The sequence below is a fragment of the Phalacrocorax carbo genome, chromosome Z (assembly GCF_963921805.1).
Source record: "Phalacrocorax carbo chromosome Z, bPhaCar2.1, whole genome shotgun sequence".
Classification (NCBI taxonomy): Eukaryota; Metazoa; Chordata; class Aves; order Suliformes; family Phalacrocoracidae; genus Phalacrocorax; species Phalacrocorax carbo.
Genome location: NC_087548.1, coordinates 28,694,287 through 28,717,577, shown reverse-complemented (window position 1 = coordinate 28,717,577; position 23,291 = coordinate 28,694,287). Strand labels below are relative to the sequence as shown.

Below are 23,291 nucleotides of genomic sequence, written 5' to 3'. Positions count from 1 at the left end.
ATGTACGTTTGTTCTTGTCTTAGAAATTCAAGAACTAAAGCAGTGCAGTAGTGGGAAACCTGTTGTTCAAATGGCCTGACTATTGAGACATGAATTTCTATACCAAGGTGGGTTAGCTGAGTTTTAGTTCTTCAATGATTGTGACTCAAACAGTTGCATGCCCAACTTAGACAAGTATACTTCCATGCAGTGAGTGGAATAAGAAATGTAGCTACATGGTCACCAGTTCAATCTTAATTAGCAATTGGAGTAAAATGGAAGCGGTGTCCATTAAAAACGTTGATTTAGATGAGTTGTGGTCTTATTGGGAAGGTCTTATATACTCTCCTTTTTTAATTACTTACAGTATTGTTTCACTAGCACCCAAAGGCTTTGCTTCGAGGTGGCCTGTGATGTGGATTCCAATTGTAATAATTTCCAGTGCAAGGGAGACATTTGGAAGTTTGGAATTCAGAGTTACTCTTGACTCAGTCTGCTTGGCTTGTTTAGTCTGCATTCATCTTCAATTGTTTATTATTCAAGTATTCTTTAATGCTTGGCAAAAAGTAATGAAGTAGATGAAGTATTTAATGCTTACTTGTGAAGTATAGTCTTTGGTGCAAGTGATTTTTCATTTCTGCCCAAGAGTATCCCCATTCACGTACAGTGGAGTTCAACAGCATTCCATGTCTCTTGTCAAAACAATTTTCATTAGGTTGTTTTTGTTTGTTTGTTTTGGTGGGATATTTTTGTTGTTGTGTTTTGTACTGAATTTCTTACTGAATGAAGTACTGAATTTCTTATCCTTTGATTCAATATGTATCTAACTTTCTACATCTTTGGGGTATATTTTATATTTTACATGTATATAAACTGAAAGTTTTTGCAAATAGGTGTATACAAGTTGTTCTGTCTGAGATCTAGAACCATAACTACTCATTAATTTATGGGTTTTGGTAGAGGAAGCTGCTTACAACACTAGCTAAATTCCATGTCAATATAAAAGAAAGTGACTGCAAAGAATGGTTATTAGTGACTTTTTTTGTAGCATTCTCACAGGGAAACACACTTATCCAGCTTGCTTATTGTTGTTCACATTGCTTGTCTTGGTTTATTAGGGTTTTTTATTGGCTTAAGTGTGTATTATGGTGAGATGCTGGCCTGGCAAAGTTTTATGACAAGCGTATTTTTGGAAGTAACTGAAACTGCCTCTTTTAGAGTTTTAAACTACTGAATTACCTTTTTACTGAAGATGTGTTAAAGCTGTATAGTTGATATTTGGCTTTTGAGGATCTTATGAGCACTCACTAAGTGTTCTAGGAGTTTCATATGATTCACAACCATCTCCTACGTGGATGTGATTATTTTAAAAATTGTTTTATGGAAGAAATTCTTCCATCCCACGCTTGCACTGAGTGCTCTGAACTTCAGTAGTATTTGATAACGGGTCATTTGTAAAGCTTTCTTAAGAAAAACAAAAGACCAGGAATCTCATCTACATATATAGCTATTTAAAATGAAGTTTTTTTCTGTCTTTTTCTTCTCTTTGATGTTTTTGGCATAATACTAAGTTCAGAGGCATTTATCTTGTGAACATAAGAGTGATCTGTACCATACCACACTTGATTTTAGCCAAAAGCCTGAGGAGTGATCCTTTGTAATCAAAACTGGATGAAGTTAAATCCTAACTTTGTTAATCGTTTATTGTGTTTTCAGTGCTTTTACAGAACTCCTAGTAACATCCTGACCTTGTCACTGACATTAAGGGTAATATTGATTTTTCTTCTGATGCAGCCTGTGTAATGACAAGACTCCTGAAGCTAACCCTTCTCTACTTTTGTACATGAAGTTAGCTGCTATAATTTTGTTTTGTTCTTGCTAAAGTAAGAATAGAAGAGCTTAAATAACAGAATCTCTAAAACAGTTTAATCAAGGGAAAATTGGAAGTTTATCTTGGGCTCATACTAAAATAAATGAGGTGTCAAATTTTGATGAAATGTTACAGGTGGCTTTTATGAGTTTTGCAGGAATTAAAGAAAGTACTTAATTTAGATCCTTGTTTTGCCATCCTAAAAATAATAATTAAAAAATCATTTAGAAAGGGGTCTTTAATAATTGTGTTGCTATTTGCAACATCAGTGGTTTTTTACATGTTGTGGAGACTTACTCAGGACAATTGGGGTGTAGAAGATGGTCCTTTACATCTGTAATATGTCTTGATTCCTACATTTAGCTTTTGAGCTGTGGGAGAAGTAGGCAGTTGTGTATCTTAGTAACTTCTTTGCATCTCGATATTGGCGTGAGCATCTGTGATAGCCAAGGTGTCAGAATTTGATTTTCTTTACAAGGACTGGTACACAATTTACATGCATCAAATCATAATTCAGTATATAAATAAATTATTTTTCAAGCTTTTCTATACTGGTGTGATTTTCCAGTCCTAGTATTTTTTCGCAACAGGTTAACACTATCAATAAAAGGCAAACAGTTAACATACTTTCCAAGTGTTAATAACGTGCATAATAACACTTGTCCACTGAACTGAATATTGTTAGAAATATTTTTCTTATATAGTAATTTATTACATTAAAATAATAAGGCATTTAAGTTTTCACACAGCAAACAGGGTTTCTGTTACTGGAGTTGGAGGATTTTTACTGAAGACAGGCTGGAGGAGTGGTAGAGGGTCAAATATAAGCCATTTCCTTCAGGCTAGTTCAGTCAACTGTCAAAAAATACACTAAATTTAAAAAAGGTAGAGGCACTTGAAATTAAGTTGTTGCTCTGATTTTACTGCTGTTACAGTCTTTTGATGCTTTCTTATACTATAAAGCCTTGTCTGACTGGTTTGGTTGAATTTCTATGCCTGCTGCTAGAAGATCATGATTGGGGTTTTATTGCTGGTCTTTTTCCTCTTGTAAGCATCCCAGGTTACTAACAAAGCTTCCTACACACTAATGCTATTCTGTGGTTTCTCTCAACTTCTTTGTTTTGCATTAACTCTTGGCATCCACTGCCAAAGCCTTCCTCTTTGCTTTTAGAAGTCCTTCCAGTAGCAACTGGAAAGTTGCCTCCTCCACTTAGAGATGATTCTCCTGTTCCCTCCCCCCAATTCCCAAATCACAGGAATAATAGGATAGTATTTAATTGTAGACTGCCTTCACAGACTTCTGTGATTTCACACCCTACTTACTCAGTGTGATGCTGAGAGAGGTTTAACATGTTCTGTTAGAGGAAACAGCTCAGTCTTGCAGCAGCTTCTTGAGGTGACAGCATGCCAAAAATATGTCACTCTGCCTAGACTGTTCTGAGTTAGTGTTTCATTAGACTCTAAACCTTTACCGACTTTTCCGAAGTTGTTTTAGGAAAAATTTTATAAGATAGTGTCACCACAAGCTAAATGTTTTCTCTAGGTCAATTTTACATTAAAACAGTTATTATTTGTCCTTACCAGTTTCTACACTGACATTTTGTTCCCTTTTTGCATAGTGTTCCAAACTGCTTCTCCTGCTTTTCATTTAAGTGTTTCTATTTTAGTTTTGTCTATGGCAGATGATCCACTGGTTTTATCTGACAGTGCTATGTCCGTTGTCTTAATGTAGCTTTTGTGATTCATTTCAATATGCTAAATATTTTACATTGGTTTTTTTCAGGCCCGTTAATCTGAAACCAAGGTAATCTTCAGGTTCTGTTGATATTAAGTGGCTGAAAATTCTATCAGTTGTTATTCATGTTTTCTCTTCTGTACACCTTTAAGCTTTGGTGGAGAACTAATGTCATGTCTTCAGACAAATGTTTTCTTCTTAATTCCAACTAAGGTATTATTTGATGTTTATACACTTTATCATCTGATACTAGCAATGTATTTTGTTCCACACAAGGAGCTGAAAACAAAACATATCAGGAGACCACCATTTATAAGACTTTTTAAAGACAATTATTTTTCCATCACTGGTATTATAGTAGGTTTTTTTCTCACCGGCTGTTTGACAGTGTGATATGAAAGGCTTTTGACTGACATGAATTAGTGTTTAAAACTTCTGCTATAAAACTGAGCTTTTAAGAGTGATCTGAATGAGGAGGGGGGAAATATTTGTATATGCTAGAGATAAAGACACTTCCAGGAATAATGAACAGTTTAAAAATGTTGCAAAGACTGGAATAGGAAATGGAAGTGATCCTGCGTTCATTCCAGCTTCCTGAAGGGGAAGAGTGATAAAAGAACCAGGGGGAATAGTGGAGGGGCATTTACCTTGAGGAAAGTATTTGTTGGGAATTGTGCCTGTTACTTACCAGAGATTGCCACTAACAATAGAATTATTGCGGAGCTGATTGATAAAGGGGTGCTTATGAGCTTGAGGTGAAACTTGGAATGTTGTGTGGGATGCAGTGCTTTTATCTTTGATTAAAGTCTAGCAAACACGTTCTGGTAAATGTGTATGTTAACTGTAAACAATTGTGCTACTGGAAGTGAAAAATTGATGAACGTTTGTCATTGTGGCCTTTTATTTGATAGGTACACATTAAAGCTATGGAGCCACTCACATTCTTAGTTGCCATTGTAGTAGTTCAAGTGCTACTAAAGGGTTGAGAGAAGAGTTTTGCTCTCTGCATCTTCTGTTCTTTGAAGTACAGCTGGAGATAAACACAGCATTACTTACCTGATCTTGCATCTTCACATGACATCGTAAAAAATAATCTGAACTAGTAGAATATGACTAAAATTGGGATAGATCTGTCAGAATATCTTGACTTTAGTTGGCTACTGTGTTTCAGGAGAGGGCTTCAGGAAAATACAAACATTGACACCATTAATTTAAAGAAGTGACCCATGTGGTTATTTATTAGGGAAAATTCATCTCTGGATGCAAAAATACGTAACGACCACCTTCAGTTGGGTTGCTAATGAGGCCCACTTAAGTCCTGGAGCGGGAAGGCAGCTTTTAGAGAAAAAATGTGACACACTTAGATTTGTGTAATTTGTGGTTTTTTAATAGGGCTGCTATATGTGCCTGAAAGGGTGTGGCTCCTCCAAACAGGAAGGGCTCCTGTCACAGGGAACAGCTTGAAGGGGAAGTTTAGGAGTGAATGTACTTCCTGCATGAGAGTAAAGCTGAAGTGGTTTACAAGTCAGCAACTTGGGGTAGGAAGAAGTTCTTTTTGTATGCTTTTCTAGTGATGAATATATGTTAAGTAATTTATGCCAGTATCACACTTGAATTCTGCTTGTTTTAATGTGGCAAAAATAAGACCACAGGTTCATGCTACAGAGGGTAAAATTTGCTTTCTTTATTTTTTTTTAAGATCAGTTTAATAATTGGACAATTTACCATCTAATTAGAACCTACTGAAGGATTCGGCTATTTACTTTCATAAGCAACAAGGGAAGATGTTGGAAGTTCACCTATCAGAAGTACCTGCATGTATAAGTAATTATTGATGGCAATTGAAAATTAATGGAAAAAAGAATGCATTAATTTCACCCTGAATTAAACAATAGGATTTTATGCAAAACTTTTAATTGAAGCCATCTGTTTTTAAAATATGAGCTTTAACACAAACGAAAGTTTTGAATTTGAGCTTGAAATTACTGGGAAAGATTCTATGGCTTGTCTCAAGCAGGAATGAGGACTAAATGAACAATGGTCTTCTGAAATTTAAAAATCATTATATTTCTTTTCTTTTAATGTAATAAACTAGTGAGTGGTATTTTGTGTTTAAAGCAGTATTGTTTCATCTGACAGGGTAACATACAGGCATAAATCTCTTATGCATGCATACGGTATTAGCTTTTACCTGAAGTTGGTGGTGCTCAATTATTTCTGTAAGGGAGCTTTTAAAATAGTATGTTTTTAAGTTAATAAAAAAAGTAAAATCTTACTGTCTCCAAACACTGATAGAGTTACAGCTGGCTTTATGTGGTGAGTGTGGCAGGTGACCCATTTTACAGGAATACAAGTTTTCATATTTGTGTTAAGTATGTTTTCTAAAAAAGTATAACATGCTTTTTCAATAAATGGAGCAAATTAATTCCATTTTTATTTTTATTTTTCAGCTGGAACTTAAAAAAACTTATATGATTTAAATTCTTTTTTTCAGGTACTAGGTCTTAAGAGAGGTACTTGTTTTCAAGAAGTGCTATGGACAATACAAAAAAAGTTGGTAACAGCTCTTGTCATGATGGAGTCCTACTTAGAATGGGCCTCAATGATAACAAAGCTGGAATGCAAGGTTTGGATAAAGAGAAAATCAATAAAATCATCATGGAAGCTACTAAGGTTTGTTCATTACTCCTGGTGTTCTATCTGTTGCCCAGTATCATAAGGCCCTCTTCCTCCCTTCTCTAAATTTGATCCCTCGTGTAAATGGAGGGCAGCATTTCAGCTGTGAATAAATCCGGCTGTACCCTATGGTACACTGACTTACAGATTTATCCACAGCGCTGTGGAGGAACGCAACTGAGTATGTCCTTAGGTGCTTCCTTTTTGGTTGAAGCAGTTCATAAATATCTCAGCATTGTCCAGAGGTAACTGTGAAGGTTGTAGCTTCCTTTGGCCTCTTATTTTCCCCTTTCCCATTCATTTTGCCCACCCAATCATTAATCAGCGAAGCAGATGTACCTCTTTTGGTCACCTTTCTGTAACTGATGAATTTGATGTAATCAGGTTTTTCTACTACGTTCAGCAGAATTTCTTTGTGCTTACTTGACTGTCTTCTCAGTATTCAAAAGAGGTGGCCAGTAGTGTGCAACTTTGTACCAAAAATCCACAGAGGACCCCACAAATGCACAAACATTGAAATATTAGTCCTGTTGTTATTGGAGAGTCTTTACAAAGAACTACATGGGGATAACACTTTAGTTGAGCTACTCTGGGGTTTCTTACTATTCCTTGCGCAAATATGTATTTCATTTGGTGTTGCTGTGGCCCTCGGTTATGTGCTTGATACTTTGCTCATGAATTCTGTGTTGAGTACTGTTGGTCTGTGGTAAACTGCAGGGGTGGGAGGGAGCACGAAACATCCTACAAACAGCTCTTTTTAGCAAACTTTTTTTGCTTGCTTTTTCACTTTGACTCTTAAGTTATCAAGCCCCTTATTCATTAGATGTTTCTTCTACTTATTCTGTTCGCTCTCTTGAAAACTTAGTGCTCTGTCAGACATACCCCTAATAATGGTATTTGGACAAATTATTTCATCAGAACAGTTACAGTTTCATTTCCTGGTTTGATATAGAATGAACTGTATAACAGGCTTTCAAAACTGACATACAGGCATCTACGTACTAGAATATTTCTGTCAAAAAGTAAAAGAATTTAAATACCAGATACAGCTTGAGAAATCTGAAAAGAAGCGTTGATTCTTTTTCCTAATCTTTTCTTTAGTCTTCAAAATTACACCTACAAACGTGACCCACAATTGTATTACAACAAGATTTTACAGCATTTCAGCTGTGAAATACTGCAGGAGACATAAAAGACCTCACAGCTTAATAACCATATTTAAGTATTGGGTTTCTTGCCTCACCAACATTTTGGTACTTGTTTCCTTCAGCGAGTCTCAACAAGTCATGTTTGATTGCAGAGGGGAGAAAAGATGAAATCCAAGTCTGATATTGAAAGAAGACATATCCTCATTTCTTCTAATTAGAGATTTCTTCTTAGCAATGATACATGATACATTAGTCTTGCCATTCATCCACTTTATCATTATTATAAAAGTGGATATTTTTGCTTTTTATATAAATGCCTGATTCTTATTTGACTATGAACTAATTCTTGGCATTAGTGACAGTTTGGTAGTCAGAGGCATTGAGCCCAAAATTTGTCCACTTTCACAGATTTTATCAAGTGGTTCAAGGAAAGACATTACCCCTTCCCGCAAATGTTATTTCACTTGTAAGCTAGGCAGATGTTGCAAGAAAAATATTTCCTGGTTTTGAATTTTCCTCTTTTCTGTTTCATTGTATGCCTTCTGTTATGAGTCAGGAAGTCACATTGTACATTTTCTGCATGATTGTTGTCTTTTAACGTTTTCATTACATCTCCTTTTATTCATTCCGTTTTTTGAAGGAGCAATTACATACTTGAGAGCAAGAGGGCTTTTATACCCATTTGCTTTTCATCATCTTCTCCCAAATAGCTTCTAATTCTTCAATGTCCTTCAAGATTAAATGGTCAATGAAATACTCAGCTTTGTAAGTGGATTTGACTTCTACAGTGTCATTATTTATTTCCATGTAGATTAAATCCTTAAATCAATATTTTTTTAGTTTTATGCTCCTTATCTTGGAGGTATTGCAAAGGATAGTTTGACTTTTTATCTCCAATTTTGGAATTTTTGTTGTCAAGTATTAAAACAAGTAAACATAGTAAGTTCTCTAAATAGTTCCTTATACTCATCGGCGTATAGGGCATGTGAGAAGGAGAAATATATTTGTGTCATTTGAGGAGAGAGATGTAAAGCACCAGTGGTCTCTTTTGTATATCATTTATATGAAAATCCAAGGTATGCATTATTGTTACTGTGTTTTTCATTTTCTGTATTTAAATATCAAATGTGGTTGTTCTTAGGAAAAGACAAATAAAAACCTCAGTGTTTTTGCAATTTTCTTCCAGGGTTCTAGATTTTATGAAAATGAACTTAAAAAAGATCAACAAGTTAACCAACGAATTGAAAAAATGATGCAGCTAAAAGAGAAAATTACACCACAACAGCTCTTGAAAGCACAGCTGCAGGTATTCATCTTTTAAAGACTTTTTGGAGTAAATGGTGAATGGTTGATGTTTTGGTGTGTTCTAGTTTATTGCATTAAATTCTGGTGATAAGCACAGTGTTAACTACCATTTCGATGTTAGTGATGCAAGTTAAAGTGCACAGTGTTTTGATGATGTAATCTTAATAAAAACTTGCTAGAATAATAGATTGTAAAATCACTCCAAAATGTTACCTAAATAAATAAAATGAAGCAAAGTAATTCCTGTTCTTCTAAGTCTGAACAGTTTAAAGGGATGTCAGTGTGGTTTATGTAAAAGTTTTCTTAAATTCCATGTAAATAAGTACCTTATCAGTCTTGAGTTTACTTTCTGTTTTTATAATATATGTATCTTTGTGTTCAATGGCCTGCAATGGGATGAGGGTGATCACAGTTGTCACCTCTTTTGTGCTAATTAATTGAAAAATCATCATGGCAAGCACTCACAAGAAATACAAGTGTCCTGAACTAGGAAGACAAAGGGGTTATTTCTCTTCTCAAATGCAAATGATAGATAATAGTATTCAAAGTAGTATTGTGTATGAAAGGTTGCTAAAAGAAAACAGCACCAAGGTTGCACACTAAATATTCTTAGGTGCAACAGAATTAAAGTTGCTTGTAGAAGCTTAATTCCTTTCCTTTTTCATTTCTACTGTGATTCTCTAATTACACAGTTGCTTGCTATTTTTCTGTAATAGGATTCAGTGCACAGTGCAGACAGTGTTCACTGAGAGGGCAATTATTCAATATTTGCTGTTGTCCTCATTATTCAATGGGTGGCCCCAAGATTTATTTGTTGTACACTAGTCTAATCCAGCTTTGAATGCAGAATTACTGACTTCCTTACAGGCTTTTCTATGTTGTACACCACATAGTGTGAATTCTTTAAATTATTCTTGCACTACTCAAGAAAAATAGAGAGATACTTTTGTTTTATAGATGAGGAGCTGAAGCACATGAAGATTAAACACATCCATTAATTTTGAATGCCATTATGAGGACTATAGGTCCCAAGCTTTTTTTGTTCTTTGCAGATTTGCAAATTACTTCTGTAAATTAGATGCCAGTGTCTCAAATTTGTCCTCAGAAAAGCTTGCAATTCCTGAGTACCTCTGAAATGTTTGTTATAAACCTGTATGCCTCAACTCTTTTTAGTTAATCTTTAACATGGATCAGTTATGTCTCTGCTGGTGTATTTTTTGGTTGGTTGGGGTTTTTTTGGTGTGTTTTTTTCCTTTTTTTTTTCTCATTTTCTGGGGTAGCTTTTAAGTAATTTAATTATGAAAAAATACTTCAATTTCCATCATTCCTTCACCACAGAAATGTTCATCTTACAGAGAACAGTCTTTCTTATAAAATGAATTACATGAATGACACAATTAGTGTATGGTTACGTAGTTGAAGAATATATAGTGCATATATAGCAAAAGCCAATAAGTTTTAATTGCTTTGACTACCTTCATGCTGTCTTTTTCTGAACTTGATTCTTTGACCTTGCAACATGTTTTTTTCTTCTGATGTTTTGTATGAAAATTGTTTTCCATAGAAGAAGAAAGAAGCTTAAAAAAAGAGAGGAATTCTTTCATGTGGGTCTTACTGGGACCTGAGTTTCAAACCCCATGTTTGAAATCTTTACGCCACTTGCTCAAATAGCAGTTGTCTTTACTTCCAATGGTTTAAGTCAGCTGCCATGCTGCATGAGAACTGTCATTAGAGGGGGATAACATACACACTTCTTTTGCTGGCTAATTTTAGATCTTTCCTGCTATAAAAATATCTTAATCTTGAATTTTTGTTCCACCCTCTGTGTGCAGATAAGCTCAGGTTCATGATTGTCATTGCCCTCATTTCTTCGTCACAAGTTATGACTTTTTTGCTTTTCTTTCTCCTTTCTTTTAATTTTTGCTATTCTGAATTTTCCTTTTCTTGTCCCACATCCCCAGATTACCATTAGTCCTCTTTCCAAAGAAGTCCTTGCGTATGCCCCCAGAGGCCCCGTTGAAGCCCCCAGTCTCCTGGCCCAGCTTTATCTGTCTCTTTTCAATACCCTAAATGTCTCCCCCTTTTTCTGTCACTTAACCTGCCAGCTACTCTTGCCCAGGCCATTACCTCCACCTTTAACTCTGCAAGTCTTGTTTGTCCTATTAGGTTTTCTTAGTGTGTGCTGCATATTGTTTAATCAGCTCTCTAGGTCTTCAGATATAGATATAGTCGGCTCTCATTATCTTCTTTTCTTCTTTATTTTTGTTGTCTATCAAGTAATTTTTAGTACTGTCTTCTGATATACCATGACAGAATTTGCTCTCCTAAAATTTGTAAGTGGGAGGTAGTCCAGGGTTATGAAGGCATCCATATATCTACTTCTATGAATGCTGCAAGTTCTTATCTACAGATCAAGTCCTGTTTGTAGAACGGTTAGGGGCTCGTATACGGCTTCCGTAGCTGGCTGTGGATGTTAAGTGCTGTCATGTAAAAACAAACAAAAAAAATTTCCCACTTATTGGATTTGTTGTACAAAATCTTGGTTACATGGTGAAACAGTAATATAAATAAAACGTAGAATCTGCAACATAGTGCTGTCTTTCTCACCACTAGTGTGGGTGCATGCCAATAAATTTGTGAGGTTATTTCTCATATTTTTACAGTTTTCCTTAGAAGGCCTTCTTTGCAGAAGGGCACTTACCACCCTTGATTTTGCAGATATTGGAGATTAGAAAGTACTCATAAATCCTCTTAAAACTGCCACTTCTGTGTACAAATATATCTTCGGTTTTTTAGTTGGATGTTTTTTTTAAAATCTGAAATTTGAAAGGTAGTTTTTCCTAATGAGTGTCGTTGTCTTTTAAGGGAAATTGTATACTGTACAATATAATGTAGTTCTTAATTTTTGAAAACTTTTCTGTAACAGAGCTAGATTATCCTAACAACCTCAAGAGGAACTGTTTGAAATTCAGCAGTAGTTAATAATACTTTAAAAAGTATCCAGCTGCTAGCAGATTTGCAAACTGCTGTAGTGATGTTATTTTATCCATGTGGGGTTTATCCCAGGTGTTTATCCTGTAAATATTTACTACTGTCTTAAAATGGTATCACTGTTCGTTATGTCTTCACCTTGTCAGATGCTTTTACAAATATAAAATGTATTTTGAATAATCTTTTCTGTATTACTTTGACAAAGCAATTTGAGATAGAAAAGTTGTATTTTGCATCATGGGATAAGAAAGAATGAGTGGTTAGTCTTTAAATTGTCTAAAAGTCACTGTAAGCAAAGTTAAACTTCTGATTACAATTTGCACTTTTTAGGGTTTTTTTTCATCTAGCTTAGAAAAAAAACCCAACTTAGTATCTCTTTTATTCTTCAAAGGAAAATTGAAAGGTTTTAAATACTGGTCTACTTGGCTTGCCTCTGAGGAATTATTCCATAACTTCCCTTACCTTACTAAGGAAACATTTGTAGGTGCCCAGAATTCTCTGAGTATGTCTGGGTGTGTTTTGTTTTAGAATGTCACTTGTATCAGTTGCCTTTGAGGAGTTATCTTTTTGTATTTCTGATTAATTTAATGTAATTTTACTTCATTCTTTAGATGCATATGTTAGCTGATCAGTAACTACCATGTTAGAAATACATTTGGGGAGAAAAAGTAAAAAGAAGTTTGTAAGTGTGATAAATTGCAATACAGATGTTTTGTAAGCAGAGGAACAATTGACAGTATTAATTAAGCAATTTGAATTTGAGAGTAACCTGAAAATTATCTGTGAAGTATAGTTTTAAAATAAGAATGCTTTTCATGATTATAGTGTGACTCGCTGAATTAGTAGTGTAATGAAAACAATGTAAATTCCTGACTTTTTAAATGTGTGTTGTCTAAATGGCTTTTCCTTTGTGCTTTTAATTTGTCTAAACTGGTTTTCTCAGCCTAAGGGAGCATGCTGTGCTCTTCTGTATGGAATAGCCTAGTTTGAGGCTCCATTCTAGCCTTTCCTTCCCTCAAATCAACTCGGAACAAAACAGAGAAGACTTTGTAAATCATTACTCAGCAATTTAGTTAGAAAATTCATGGCCACCTGCCTTGGTGTCTTCAAGTGTCTTCAGCTCTAAAGATGGGGTTTTGGGTAAGGTTTTTCTGGTTTTCATTAAGCAGCTCTGTTGAGGGGGGGAAAAAGAGAAGCTGTCTTCAAGTAACCATGCAAATTGCATGTAAACATTCCTCTCCAGGACCATAAACCCACTGCAATCAAGCGGGAGACATTTCTGTATCAGTATCTTGATATCATGAATATGTTTGTGTGTCCTTGTGCTTGCAGGCAAAGCGAAACTTTGGTTCCTTTTCACTACTTACTTTTCTTGAGCTCTGTTATGCCTATTTGTTGCTTTTTGGTTTTTGTGTTGGGTTTTTTTGTGGTTTTGGTTTTTTTTTCCCTGCAGTAGCAACCTTTTGTTGTGTAAATGGAGGTTAGCATAATCAGTAGTGTGGTTAGATAATCACAGTATTGATAGCACTTCCTTGCACTTACTTTTTTTTTTCTTTTTACATTTTCTCTTTTGCTTCCAGAATGATGTGTGGTGCTGCCACTATAATCATCTTAAATCAGCAGACATTAGAAATTGCCTGTCAAATAATGTGTTTATGCTTTATGGTGACACTCGCAGTTCATACCTCATTTGTAGTTGAAACGTATTTCAGAAACAATCGCATGATCTCCAAGTCTTTTGGTAAAAGAATGCAAGCAAATTAAGGACAATTAAAGTATTTCATGGAGAGGTCTGTATGCTTGGCCACTGCCTTATAACACCATGGAGCTGATGAAGCAGGAGTACTGCTTACAGTCTACTAGTAGACAATACATCTTTAACTCTTGGAATGAAACGCACTTTCTGTGCATGGGATTTTCTTTAAAAGTCACCTTGCAGTTTTTAGTGATCCAGCCTTACATGATATGGACTCCTGTAACAAATATTGAGGAATTTTATGAAGGGAATAACAGTAGCTTACTTAGCAGTAAGTGAACCTGTTTGAGACTTTATTTCTGACAGGACAAGATAAATGCATCTGCCCTGTGAGCTGTTGGTCTTTGCTTCACCTGTCTGGGCCAATTTTCTGAAATGTGATAGCTTAATTTAGGAGTGTTGGAAATTCTCTAATAGTACATTTTCAGTTTTTCTTTAAATAACCTGTGTCACAGTACCTAAAGCTGCGTATTCAATGGTCTTACAGAGTTTCTGTTTGAATCAGATGATGCATCTTTTTTTTTTCTCCACATAGATTGGGTTTTGTTGTTGTTTGGGTTGGGGATTTTTTCACTGGGTCTGGCGGGGTTTTGGTATCATTCGCTGCAGCAGTGTTTTCTCTGAGAGCAAGTTTCATTAGAAACTTGGTTGGGGTTTTTTTGTTGGTGCTGTTTTGGTGGAGTTTGGGGTTTTTAATGGTATACCAGATGCATTTGAGTTTTTAGGATCGTCTGTACTGTTGCACTTTTGCCAGGTTAATAGTTTTTCAGTTATTGGTTTATTCTGTTCAGGTGGACAAACTTGTGATAGATCTGGAACAGAGCCGTGACCTTAGCAGTACAATTGTACACATTGACATGGATGCCTTCTATGCAGCCGTCGAAATGAGAGACAATCCAGAGCTGAAGGAAAAGCCTATAGCAGTGGGATCAATGAGCATGTTGGTAAGGCCAAATGTCAAGCTAATACAGAAATCAATTAGACGAATCTGAAGCCTAATAAACCATACAATAATATGACACTGTTATATAGAGATTTTTTGTAAGTGTGGAAAAAATAACAAAAATAATAGAGGAAACATCTGTTCTTAGACTAGATCATGTAAGCTGGATTTTAGTTTTCAGTAAAAAGTGTACTGATGAAAGTTTAAAGGATGTAAACAGATTGAAAGGAGGGTGGGGGAATGGATGTAAACTCTCAGCTTTGTCAGTCTTTTTTGCATGGAGATATGTGATTAGAACACAATTATTTAGCACTAAACTTAAATAAAAACTTGATTACTGAACACTAAACTTACTTAATCTCTCTTAAGTCTACCTCAAATTACCACGCTAGAAGATTTGGTGTACGTGCAGCCATGCCGGGATTTATTGCTAAAAAGCTATGTCCACATCTAACTATAGTACCATTAAACTTCGAAAAATATGGCAAAGTGAGTAAAGAGGTAAGTCAGAAAGTGCTTGCTAACCAAAAACTATAGTACTTGGTTTTAGAGTCTTTCAATAGATCAGTTCTAGATAATTTGAAAAGTGGTAGTTTAAACATAAAACTCTTAAGTGATGTGGCTTTGAGCATAAGTTCAACAGAAACATTAGTGCATTCGGGTAAGAAGATGAAAAAGCATTGCATTCAACCATTTTACCATTTGTAATTAAGTCAGTGGTGATGCTGATAGATATTTTCAAAACTGAGCACTGAGCTAGGGCTACTACTTAAGCCCTGTTACTCTTAAAACTTCAAAACCATGGAGCATGATCTAATTACTAGGAAGCTGCACGTACATAGGAAACATGGAGATAATAATGTCATACAATGCATAATCATAATTTTGAATGCTAATTACTGCAGAGAGAAGCACAGAGCATTAGTGAGTTCTAAATGCAGATTCATTTGTTTTAAAAGAAGGGACTTGAAATAAAGAGCAAAAAATTCAGAAGAAATCACAATTTGCTTTAACAGAAGTAATTTTACTTAGTGCCAGGAGATATACTTAGGATATCCAATTTTTTTTTAAGATCTTTTTTCAGTCTTAATTCAAACCAGTGTGTGGCAGAAGTCTCCTGACTTCATTAAAATTATGCTGAGATTTACTTGTTTATTTTTATGAAGCCTCAATCTCTTCACGAAAGCTAATTACTGATTTTGATCTTATTTGATCTTTCTGACTTCTGTTAAAAAAGCATGTATAAATATGAGTATTTCAGAATGGGTTTCAACTTGTTAAGGATCTTGAATTTCACAATATGCATTGAATTTGTTGTTTGATTGGCTAAAGTGTTAAAGGTTCAGGTTGATTTGTTTTTCTAAATTACATTTTTCTCTTGGGACTTGGATTGAAAATATTTAAATTTATTTCATTTTGTCATTAAAAGGTGAGCAGTGAATCTTATCTTTAAACAGTTTCAGATTAAGCTAATGTGAGCAAATGTTGTGATACCTAAGAATTTGACTAAAACTGATAGAGAAAACATGATGCAGTCAAATTTTCCTCATTTAAAAAAAAAGAGAGGCGGGGGAAAAAGAGGAGAAAAAGTAGAGCCTTTATTTTGACCATTTAGTTTGTATGTTGTATCTTGGGAAGATGTACTTATCACTAAAGAATTTTCTAACAGGTTTTGCCTGTGGCATTAATCAGCACTCTTCAACAGTGGCTATAACTTTAGTTTGAATGTAATTTAAAACTTATGTGGTGGTTTTGTAAACCTTTGCATGTGATGTCTGACACAGACTGCACAGAAAGGTGCATCAGCACATCTGCTCTGCTAAGTTCCCAGGCTGAGTTTTAGTCAGGTGGTTACTAGAGTGTCTGTGAACCTAGTGCCAGTGGAGTCCTTATACACTGACCTTAATGACTTCTGTAGTAAAATACACTGCTCAAAATCTGTTTAGTTCTCACTTATTGTTGATATCTTGCTACTTGTGAGAAGCAGAACTATAATATTCCAATATCCATAAATAGTTCGTTCTAGAATATTTTTAATATTGATGGGTCACTTTGAAGTTTCGGAGTACATTTTTTCACCTCATAATTGTGTGTCAAGATGTGCTCTTACAACGGCAAGGCTCTAAACTTTCACTATGTGTTTATCAAGGTTAGAGAAATACTGACCGAATATGATCCCAATTTTATGCCTATGGGCCTAGATGAAGCCTACCTGAACATAACAGAGCACTTGGAGGAAAGACTAAACTGGCCTGAAGATAAGAGAAGATTCTTTCTTAACACAGAAAGCACTACAGAAAGAAGTAAGCAAATTACTCTCTTTTCATGCAGACACCTGATACTGAGGGGACAGATGGTTTCTTTTAGGGATCCGTGGCAGAATGTTGATGACACTAAATCATAGTTAAAGCTATATTTTCTTAACAGGAAGTAACGATTAGTATAGCACAGAATTTATGATTAGAACGGCACAGGGTTTCTACAAGCAGAATCAATGTAGCACAATCTATAAGTAATGTAATATAGAATTTATAACAATTTATGATTTCTAATCACCTAAATACTAACCTCACCTGTAATTTTTAATCACCTGTACCCTCTGCAGATCAGGCTGGATCTCAATACATGGTTTGCTGTGTCAATGCAACAACCATAATCTAGTCTTGAAAGTCATAAAAGAACATGTGTCACTCCCTCAGTCCTCAGAGGAAGCGCGCAATGGCAGAGGCGTCCCTGGCCACGGGGGGTCCCGTTCTCCCTGCCCAGTAGCAGTTCTGGTCCAAGCTACACTTAGGACTTAACTGCTTGGTTTTACGGACAGTGCTCTGGGTGCCATTAGGCTCCTGTGCTCTGTGGCGGGGTCATCAACACCACTGGGTTGGCCAGGTGCCTGGGGCTTTCAAGGCTGGCCAGGAAGGGAGCCATCGGCCTCATGCCCAGGAACCTCGAGGCCAACAGGGAGAGGAAGAATAAATCTGTTTGTTTCATCTGCTCAATGTACAGAACCTTCAGGGCCTGACAATGAGGGGAAAGGGAATGAATACGTGACCTGCTCGGTCCCAGAGAACAGCTGCTTGTCTTATAAAATGGCATTGGTTATGCTAACCACATTGCCAGGAGTCTGGAGAAGGGGATACTAGTCACACTTGCATATAATGTAAGCTTCAGATAAGCTGTACCCATTGAAAGTGTAGATACTTAAGTCCTTGCTTAATTTGTCGTCCCATATACTCTTTACCTCTGATTTGTTAGTTTAAAGGTTAACTTCTGCTACTACTCACCTATGCATAAAAGGTATGCTGATGGTGATTTGGACTTGGAGGATTTGGGTTTTTTTAACTTGAGTAAAATGTGTGAAAAATGGTACTAGGTTTAGTAAACCCAAGTGTGTATATTTTTCCTTTACAGTTCAACATGATAATTTTGTGAATAAGTAGTAATAATCTTATGACTCAAGGAGGTGTAGAATAAATGGACTTACTGTTCTGAAGGTTATTTGTATTTTGCAAAGATGTTTCCTAAAATACTATAGTGAGTCCTGTACGTCAGAAACATGAGAAGCTGTCTGCAAAGACAGTGTATGTAAGCTCTAGTTACATGATGATTTTGCAAGACTAAAAATTTAAAGTAATGAGCACTGCAGGAGTTACAGTAATGCTTAAGATATGACTGGATTTCGCTTGGCTCTAGAAGATGGAGTTGAAACCACATCCACAACTGTATACCCAATTGGGAATAATTAAAAAAGGAGGAGTCATGCAAATGGTTGATTGATGCACAAACCAGAACATTTATATTATCAGTATTAAAAAATTATCTAAATAGCCATTAAGAACATAATCAAGGATACACTGAAACTGAAAAGCATTAATGGAATAGAAAGCAACAAACTGGCATAGTCTTTACAAAAATATCACTGATGTGTAGTCACGTGCCTTTTCAGATTTCTCTGACATCTTTGTACTTCTGAAACAGAAACAAGCACTCAATGTGAAACTGTTAACAGTAAAGTTTGTAGAGTCAAAGGGCTGCTGACATTACTTCTTCTACCATGGCAGCAGTTGAAAACAAGCAGCTCACCAGGCTAATGGGTCTAGAACCAGCTATTCCAGAACCCTAATTTTCTTTGGAGAATATTGAAAAAAACCTCTGCAGAAGATTTTGATTTCCACAAAAAAAAGGGATCAGCTGGACTTCACTCTGATATAAAACAAAAATAATGCCAAAATTTTGATGCTTTGCTGCTGCTGCAGCAACGCACTATTAAATGTTGTTGCTTTTTTGGAATTTATGTCCAGTGTCCTAGCCAGTCCTTCCAACCTCAGCCAAGCTCAAATCATATTAACAGCAAAGCAGTTAGACTCTCCTTTCTTCAAACAAAAATACAATGCAATTGCTTTGGCTAAATAATGACTTTTTTTATTCCAGACAGAAAGAAAGAAAACTGCTAATGAATTCTCTTCAGACACTGCAGAAGGAAATCAATGAAGTATGTTTTATGTGGAAGGATTAATTGTTTGTGTTTCTCTCTAACATAGATAAAGATGATATGTCTGCCAAATTGAATGAAGATGGATACTCTTCTTCACCGGTGCTGTTTGAAGACAGCACACCTCTGATGGATGACCACCCTGAACACAGACACCAATCAGTGGGAAAACTGGTTGTCTTCGGAACTTCTGCAGAGGAAGTTGTGAAAGAAATGCGCTTCAGGATTGAGCAGAAAACTCAACTGACTGCTAGTGCAGGTATTCAGACGCATATGAATAATAATAATGCTTTGTATTTCCACGATTTCTTCTACTCTAATCTTAGAGGGCATTAATTAAAAAATTAGCATTGCCACAGCATTCTTATGCTGCAAAGAAATATGCTGTCTTTGGAAGTCTGCAAAGACTATGACTTTCAAGTGTGTTGAGAGGTGTTATGGCTATCAAAGCCACTCCTGTGGTTTTGTTTGTTTGGGGTTTTTAATCATAGAAACAGTTATATAATCTTTTTGCATCTTTCTTCTTGAAATGTAAGTAGTGTGGAAGAATTACCGATGCACTCAGAGGCTAATCTTAGCACTGGTGTTTATTGTTTTAGTGCTTCATGTAAATTGTTTTAGTAAGCCAGTGTGGTCATAGTGAAATCTGTTGCTGGTTGCTAAATTGCTGTTAGTTTGAAGAGCAGATAGGTATGGTTAAGGATTTTCGACAGCTCTCCACACTGTTCCTTGCTTAAGGGAATATCAAAATTCATTAAAAAGATAGCTCTCAGAAGTGAATGCATGTTGACGTTAATAACTATTCACTAGCTTTTTAATGTTTACTATTCAAGTTTTATGTCTTTTGACTTTAGGTAACCTACCTGTAAGTCTCAACTGTTTTGATAATAATCTGGCTAGGGACACACAATTCTTTTAGTGACCCTCATAGTTTGGATGCTCTCCAAACTGCCTTGTGAATCAGATCAGTGAGGCATCAGGGAGTGCTGAGCTTTATGAAGCAGGTGTGGAAAGCCACGCAAGTGTTGAATGTAAGCAGAGGTAAAGGAACAGCTAGTAGCAAGAAGCAGGATGACACCCCCCTCCTGTGTGTATTCTCATGAGTGGTAGCAAAATAATAATTTTGTTGTACTGAAATTTTGTCTCCCTAAGGATAAGTTACTATTTAGAAAACAGACATAGCTTTTATAAGTGCATCAGGTGTTCTAAGCCCAAAAATGAAAAACTGTTAGCGGGCTAATTGAAACAATAACAAATAGAATTACTTCTACCATCTTGAATAATACGTTGTATCAGTGAGCAAATCAAAATTTAGACTGCTAGGGCTGTAGCGTAGAGTAATTCTATTTTTCATGCTGAATGAATTCCAGGGTTCATTTGTAAAAACAATTACTTTGATAGAAAAGAGCAATCCCTCCTCATCCTTATCAGTGTCAGTGGAAGATACGTATATAGGGAGAGAGATACGGAGATACACACACACATATTTCTAAATGACCACATAGGAGTGGTAGCCCACAAAAGACTTCAATTTGGTAAATTTTATCAAAATTTATTTCGTTGTTTTGCTGAAATTCAAGGAAGAAGTATCTCCTCATTGAGTTCATTTTAACTACTGTTGTAAGCATTTCCTTTTGTCTTACCATAATCACCATCATAAAATCGTTCAATCATGTAACTGGTGTTATTTTTAAACACTTGGTATTTAACCCCTTGTGACTGATTAGTGCATGTTGTGTTACCCTGACTATCTTAAAATAGTAGGTACACTTTATCTGGTGCGTCCATTATATTTGATCTACCAAATGTATGTTCTCACATGTCTTACAAAATTTTTTGCAGAATTGTAACAAATCTGGTTATCAATTATTGTCATTCTTTTACTTTTGTTTAGTCTCTGCCAAATATGTAGGCTAATCCTGTGCTTTTAAGTATTGGACAGTTGAAATTAAACATTGTCTTGTATTTTTTAAAAATACGGGTTTTGTTTGCTTGTTTTTAAGGAATAGCACCGAATACAATGTTAGCAAAAATGTGCAGTGATTGTAATAAACCTAATGGGCAATGCAGAATTGCTCCTGACAGACAAGCAGTGCTAGACTTCATAAAAGATTTGCCCATCAGAAAGGTAAGCGATACTATGGCATTTACTATGCAATCATGTATGATTCTTATGTTCTAAAAGCAAGATTTCTACTGAAGAAAAATATACTTTTCTAGGCAATCTGCCCAGTTGTGTTTGATTTAAATTGTTCTTGGTATTGGATCTACAAATGGAAAGTTTCCAACATAATACTACTTCCTGTTTTTCAGGTGCCAGGTATAGGAAAAGTAACAGAAAAGATGTTGAAAGCCCTTGGAATTGTGACTTGCTCAGAACTTTACCAGCAGAGGGCGCTGCTTTCTCTTCTTTTTTCAGAAGCATCCTGGCGTCATTTCTTGGATATTTCCCTTGGTCTGGGTTCAACACATTTGGAAAAGTATGGTTTGGGGTTTTTTATCCTGCATTTACATTTTTGTAAATTTAAGTAACATAAGCAAGCAAACTGTGCCTTCTAAGACATATGAAAATTTGGTTTGTTTAATATATTTGTTTGTCAATATTTTAAAATATCTCTGATACCTGTTATTGTTATACTTACGGCTAAGATACACACAACAGCCAAACATTATAAAACATAAGTTTGTACAGCCATTTCTCATATATGAAATCTAAAAAGTCTGTCAGAGAAGTTGTGCATATCAAGAAATCAAGTCAGTATAATTTAGGATGACCTCATAATTACTAAAATAGCTAAAGACAAATGAGGTATCCTAAGCAGAGGTGTTCAATCTTGTTTCTTCTATTAAAAAAAATACACATGCATTGGTTTTTATTATCTGATTGTAATGAAAATCACACTGGTATCTGATCTTCTTTGGTGGTCAGTTGCCATATTTCTAATGAAAGTAAGTGAAGTTTCTGTGTCTCCTATTGTTTTTATATGCATATTCATAATATCAGCTTGTGAATTTGCTGGAACGGAACTGAATATTTTTATATCCTTCTCCATATCTGTTCCTTTAAGGTTCGTACTGCTTTAATGGCTTTTTAGCCTCCTTTTTCGGCAGGGAGAAATCAGTCTTATTAGTGAATACCTCTTTTCAATAATATCTGTCATTTTTAAGCATGTCCTGGATATGAACATGGAACACTTATTTTTAAAAAAAAAAACAAACAACAACCAAAACACGCATAGCATTTTGCTGTTTGTGTAACAAAGAGTCTTAATTTAGGATTGAGTCCTTTCTTTTAAATATCCTTCTATCCTTCATGAAGTGCTGAAATTCTGTTTAAAAATTGCTTGACAATGATTTGGTTTTATTAGGAGTTCGAAAGTGTCTTACGTACTTCTGGAAATCCTATTCTGTATTATCTGTTACTTCTCTGACAGTAATTGATCTTCCTTTTTTTTTTCCATTTGACTACGAAACAATATATACAGTTAGCGGTTTGTAGACCAGTGATGTGCTAGCACAAATCTTGTGGTGGTTTTTTTTTCTTTTCAGAAGTATGTTGACTTGAAACAAAATATGCAGTAAGATCGACTTTGTGAAGGTGACAATAAAAGATAGTGTGGTTTTCCAAATATTTGTTTCTGTTAAGATAATGCAACCTCAAGTGGTCCCTTAATAGTTGGTGCACTATCTCCCCTTTTTGCCCTGTTTAGGTGTTGTACAGTCTGGGAAATCTCCCTATACGTTAAAAAAAATGCAGGAGCATTTCAAAAGCAGAGATTATCATTGCGAAGGGGAAACATTTAATGGTATTGTCTAGGAAATTTATTTCTTGATTTTGTTTTTATTAGCACCAAATTGTTTTCAGTGATTTTAGTGTGCAGAAAGAAAGCCCTTAACATACCAACACCTGAGTCCTCAGTAGATGGTTCATCTTTGGTCATTGTCTTTGACCACTTTCTTAGGAAAATGTGAGGTTACTGAATTTATATTTCTACTACTGTCAAACAGAAGAAGGACCAAAAAAATGCTCTGAGTAACTCCTTCTATGCAGAAGAGTTGTTAAAGGATGCTGAATTAGAACTGGAAAGAAAAAAAAAAAAGACAAAACAAAAAAAGCGCCTTAAGACTTAACATGGGCAATAGTTTATATAGAAAGCAAACTAATTCGTCAGATAAATATTCAAATATATATAGTATGTTCAGGATTTTAATGCAGTGCTTTGCAGTTATAGCTAGGTGAGACAGCATAGGATTTGTTGTTAGGTTTGTTCTTAAATAAGACTCCTCCTGATATGAGAGGGGAGTTTTGTTGGTTTGGTTTTTTTTACAAACTTTATTAATGTCTGTGGCTGATCTATATCTTTATTTAATCTAAAGTAGTATAAGTTTTTTTAAAAAA

General features: G+C 35.4%; 1 protein-coding gene across 8 annotated transcripts in view; it reads left to right on the top strand.

Annotated features, from left to right (window-relative positions):
* Positions 1–23,291, top strand: part of POLK (DNA polymerase kappa) — a 36,605-nt gene that overhangs the window by 4,527 nt on the left and 8,787 nt on the right. For 4 of the 8 annotated variants that reach the window (XM_064438242.1, XM_064438247.1, XM_064438239.1 and 1 more), the window contains exons 2-9: positions 6,079–6,257; positions 8,595–8,714; positions 14,252–14,404; positions 14,773–14,904; positions 16,553–16,706; positions 18,942–19,151; positions 20,896–21,020; positions 21,206–21,372. In XM_064438242.1, coding sequence (XP_064294312.1) covers positions 6,120–6,257; positions 8,595–8,714; positions 14,252–14,404; positions 14,773–14,904; positions 16,553–16,706; positions 18,942–19,151; positions 20,896–21,020; positions 21,206–21,372 — 1,199 coding nt within the window. In that variant the 5' untranslated portion in view covers positions 6,079–6,119. Of the gene's footprint in view, positions 1–4,976; positions 5,123–5,387; positions 5,409–6,078; positions 6,258–8,594; positions 8,715–10,990; positions 13,408–14,251; positions 14,405–14,772; positions 14,905–16,552; positions 16,707–18,941; positions 19,152–20,895; positions 21,021–21,205; positions 21,373–23,291 lie in introns of those variants that run through there. The other 4 variants (XM_064438240.1, XM_064438241.1, XM_064438244.1 and 1 more) reach the window with 3 other exon arrangements.